Below are 3,668 nucleotides of genomic sequence, written 5' to 3'. Positions count from 1 at the left end.
CCAGCCTGGGTAACAAGAGCGAAACTCCGTCTCAAAAAAAAAAAATAAAAAAATAAAAAATTAATAATAAAATTCCATGCTTTATTTAACTTTCACAAAAAACATATGAGGGGCACTCTCAGAATCCTCATTTCACAGAATTAAAACACCAAGTGTCGGGGAGCTAAATGTGCTCGTGGTGGTTTCATGGCTAGTTTAGAAAAAGCACGGATTTATCTTGTTTTTGATTGACTGCATTTCATTGTATGCAGTTTTGCCTCCGTAGAGAATCGTTTGCGATCCTGGGGCTCTAGAGTAAATATCAGGTTTGGGATTTTGGTTCCGCCGTTGGACAACTTGAGCGGACTACTCGGAGCCTCAACCTCCCCAAACACCCACCCCGGAAACTACATTTCCCAGATGGCCGTGCGCCGGAGCCGACGTACTTCCTCCCGGCGTCCCCCGCGGCGGGAAAGAGCCGAGTGGGCTCGAGGCCGACGCGACCATCTTTCGTCGCCACCGCCGCCGCTGCCGCCGCCGCCCTGAGACAAGCCGTCGCGGCCGCTCCCATCGCCCCTGCCCGCTACCATGTCCGCCCAGGCGCAGATGCGGGCCCTGCTGGACCAGCTCATGGGCACGGCTCGGGACGGTGAGTCGGAGCGGCCGACCAGGCGACGGGCTGGGGTGGCAGTGAGGCGAGGCCGCCGGGCGGCCTGAGGCGGGGGCCGCCATCGTGTGCGCCTGCGCCTGCGCCGGGCACCGCTCCTCCTCCCCGCGCGCCGACCGCCGGCGCCGGGCCTTTGTCTGAGCCGGTTCGCCTCTAAGGCGGCCGCAGCCGGGTTGTTTCTCAGCCGGCTGTGGGTCCGGGTCGGGCTCCTCTCTCGGAGTCTGCGCCATGGATGGGGCTTCAGCCTCCTTCCTGTTTGCAGTCCGGCGACTTCTTCCCCGGCGGGTGCCGCGGCTCTGCCCCTCCGCGAACCGTGGAGTCGGCGGAGGGCTGGAATCAGCGTGGGCTCCAGGTCGCTGGCGGTCGGGTGGCAGAACTCCTCCGAGGCTCCTTGGGAAGAAGCTACCCCCGAGGGAGCCGGATGGGGCTGGAGACCCTGGCCCGTTCTGGTTCTGTACCATTGCAAGGGGAGCCGTAAACTGAGCTTTCCTCACGTGGGTTCTGCCGAGCACCTCTCCAGCTCCCCCTTCCCCCAGCACGCAGGACAGCCTCTGTGTAGCCAGTTCTTGGCAGCCGTTAGGTAGGTTGTACCGTGTAGGGAGGAGCTCACGAGCGTGGTGGTTGTCACAGGAGCAAGCGATGGCATCTTTGCAAAGCTATATACCTGCTGTGGTTTATGTTTTCTTTTCTACTGAAGTAATGAAGTTGTAAGTTCACACTGGCACATTCTCAGGGCTGTGCAGAGTATTTGCACTTTATTTCATAGGTGAATAAGTGCTTTTTAGCTTTCTTTGTATATTGAGTTGCTTTTGAATTGCTTCCCATATTTTTATTTCATACAAACTGAACAATTGTGGCCCCTCTATTTTATTTATAAAGGTTCAGTGTATCTTTGCCTGCCTACATCAATCTGCAAGGGAGTTGCAGAAAGCCTCATGTTCATCGAGCCGTGAGTCACAACCAATTTCTAAGCTGTTATAACAAAAAAGTGTTTGCTTTTTTTCACGAGTAACTTTAAAAGTGTAGTTTAGAAAGAAAACATTTTCAATAAAAAGACACTACATTAATCCTGGATGCTTGCAAATCCTAAAAGATATTCCTCTAGTGTTGCACAGCTCTGTGTTGTACACACAGACTGGCTTTTAAAATTTGTCACATACCACTTTGCCTTTACTTTTATGTATCATTCCCCCGACTTCCTTACTGCAGGTGTGGGCAAGAAAACTTTTCCTTTAACACTTTTCAACAGCGGGCATAAAATTCTGCAGCTGAGGTCTTGAAGAATGCAGATGGGTACAGTATGTGTTGGAGCTCACAGTGTGTATTGACTAACCTAGTTCCTTTTTGCTTTTTTTGGTATTGTCTTGTTAAAAGTGACTCCCAGGTAGCAACTCTCTTTTTTAAGGGTGGGGACAAAAGGGACATAGGAAGAATAGATTTAGATTATTTAAGAGTCTTGGATAGCGTTTGAAAGCTTTCTTCTTCATTCAATTTTGGGCAAAACACTGCCTCTGCATTTGTTCATAACAAAAAGATGAATAAGTAGCTTTTGTTGGTGGAAATTACCAGCTCTAAAAGTCTCCTTTGGTGGTTCATGGACCTCTGATTAGCTTGGGTTGTGGAATCTCATTGCCACATGTACACGTGGAGCCAATGGCCTTTTGGTGCTCAGCCCTTTACGTCTGACTCCTTGACTTCTTTGGTACAATGATGGAGTCAGATCTCATTAAGTGCGATTCTTCATGATGTAACTAAGCCTAAAAAAAAATGTGCATTCCACTCCAGTTGTAAATATCTTTTAGAGCAGCTTTTCATTGTATTTGAAGGGGAGAACACAGAAATGATAGTCTGCAAATCATTCAGGTGAATTGTTATATTGGTTCTTTTTGTGGTTAATGTGATAATATTGTCTTATTTAAAACCACAAATGAATTTCAGGAGATGAAACCAGACAGAGGGTCAAGTTTACAGATGACCGTGTCTGCAAGAGTCACCTTCTGGACTGCTGCCCCCATGACATCCTGGCTGGGACGGTAGGTGCATTTTGGAGGACCTCGTAGAAGACTCTGTCATAAGTGCTGTGTAGGCACTGAAGGTTTTTAAGTTGAATTTTGTTTTAACATAAGTTTGTTTTTCTACAAGTGGCTGAGTTAGATCAGGTAGTCCTCTACTCGTATATATGTATGCATGCATGCATACGTGCAATAGAGTCTCACTCTGTGTTGCCCAGGCTGAAGTGTAATGGTGCAGTCACAGCTCACTGCAGCCTCCAACTCCTGGGCTCCAGGGATCCTCCTGCCTCAGCTTCTTGAGGAGCTGGGACTACAGGCATGAACCATTCTCCTGGCTCAGTCCTCCACTCTTTAACCGGCAGAAATCCCTGATGCCCTCCCTGTTCATTGGGTAGGATTGTATATTACAGAACAAATTTCACTCTTGTAAAATTCTGTCTGCAAAGTTACTAGATTTTTTTTTTGTAAAGTCATTTATACTGAGATATTCACAGCTAAATAGGGCAAGTAGCAAGTATCCTTTTTTTGTTTTGTTTTGTTTTGTTTTGTTTTGTATGGAGACGGAGTCTCGCTCTGTTGCCCAGGCTAGAGTGCAGTGGCGCGATCTTGGCCTGCAACCTCCACCTTCTGGGTTCAAGCAATTCTTCTGCCTCAGCCTCCCGAGCTCTTAGGACTATAGGTGTGCACCATCGTTTTTGCATTTTAAATAGAGACAGGGTTTCACTATATTGGTCAGGCTGGTCTCAAACTCCTGACTCGTGATCCTCCTGCCTTGGCCTCCCTAAGTGCTGGAATTACAGGTGTGAGCCACTGCGCCTGGCCTAGGACAAGTATTCTAATTGGTTGTAGCAAAAAATATGTTTTAGGTCAGCCTGTAGTTCTTTGAAGATTCTGCATGGGTTTGATTTTTGACCTCAAGTAGAGTGTGTGGAAGACTTTTGGTCTAGGAAGGTACATTTTCTTCCCCATATTCTTCGTTGTTGTTTTTATTTTATTTTTTGCGACAGAGT

General features: G+C 47.8%; 1 protein-coding gene across 8 annotated transcripts in view; it reads left to right on the top strand.

Annotated features, from left to right (window-relative positions):
- The first annotated feature begins 420 nt into the window (after positions 1-420).
- Positions 421-3,668, top strand: part of LUC7L (LUC7 like) — a 33,557-nt gene continuing 30,309 nt past the window's right edge. For 2 of the 8 annotated variants that reach the window (XM_037732228.1, XM_037732227.1), the window contains exons 1-2: positions 421-628; positions 1,526-2,679. Coding sequence is in view for 5 of the 8 variants with exons in the window: in XM_037732227.1 (XP_037588155.1) it covers positions 2,588-2,679 (92 nt within the window). In the remaining 3 variants the exon portion in view is untranslated. Of the gene's footprint in view, positions 629-710; positions 1,227-1,525; positions 2,680-3,668 lie in introns of those variants that run through there. The other 6 variants (XM_017510862.2, XM_017510866.2, XM_017510868.2 and 3 more) reach the window with 5 other exon arrangements.

The sequence above is a fragment of the Cebus imitator genome, unplaced genomic scaffold, assembly GCF_001604975.1.
Source record: "Cebus imitator isolate Cc_AM_T3 unplaced genomic scaffold, Cebus_imitator-1.0 Scaffold444, whole genome shotgun sequence".
Classification (NCBI taxonomy): domain Eukaryota; kingdom Metazoa; phylum Chordata; class Mammalia; order Primates; family Cebidae; genus Cebus; species Cebus imitator.
This window is presented reverse-complemented; position numbering and strand designations above follow the sequence as displayed.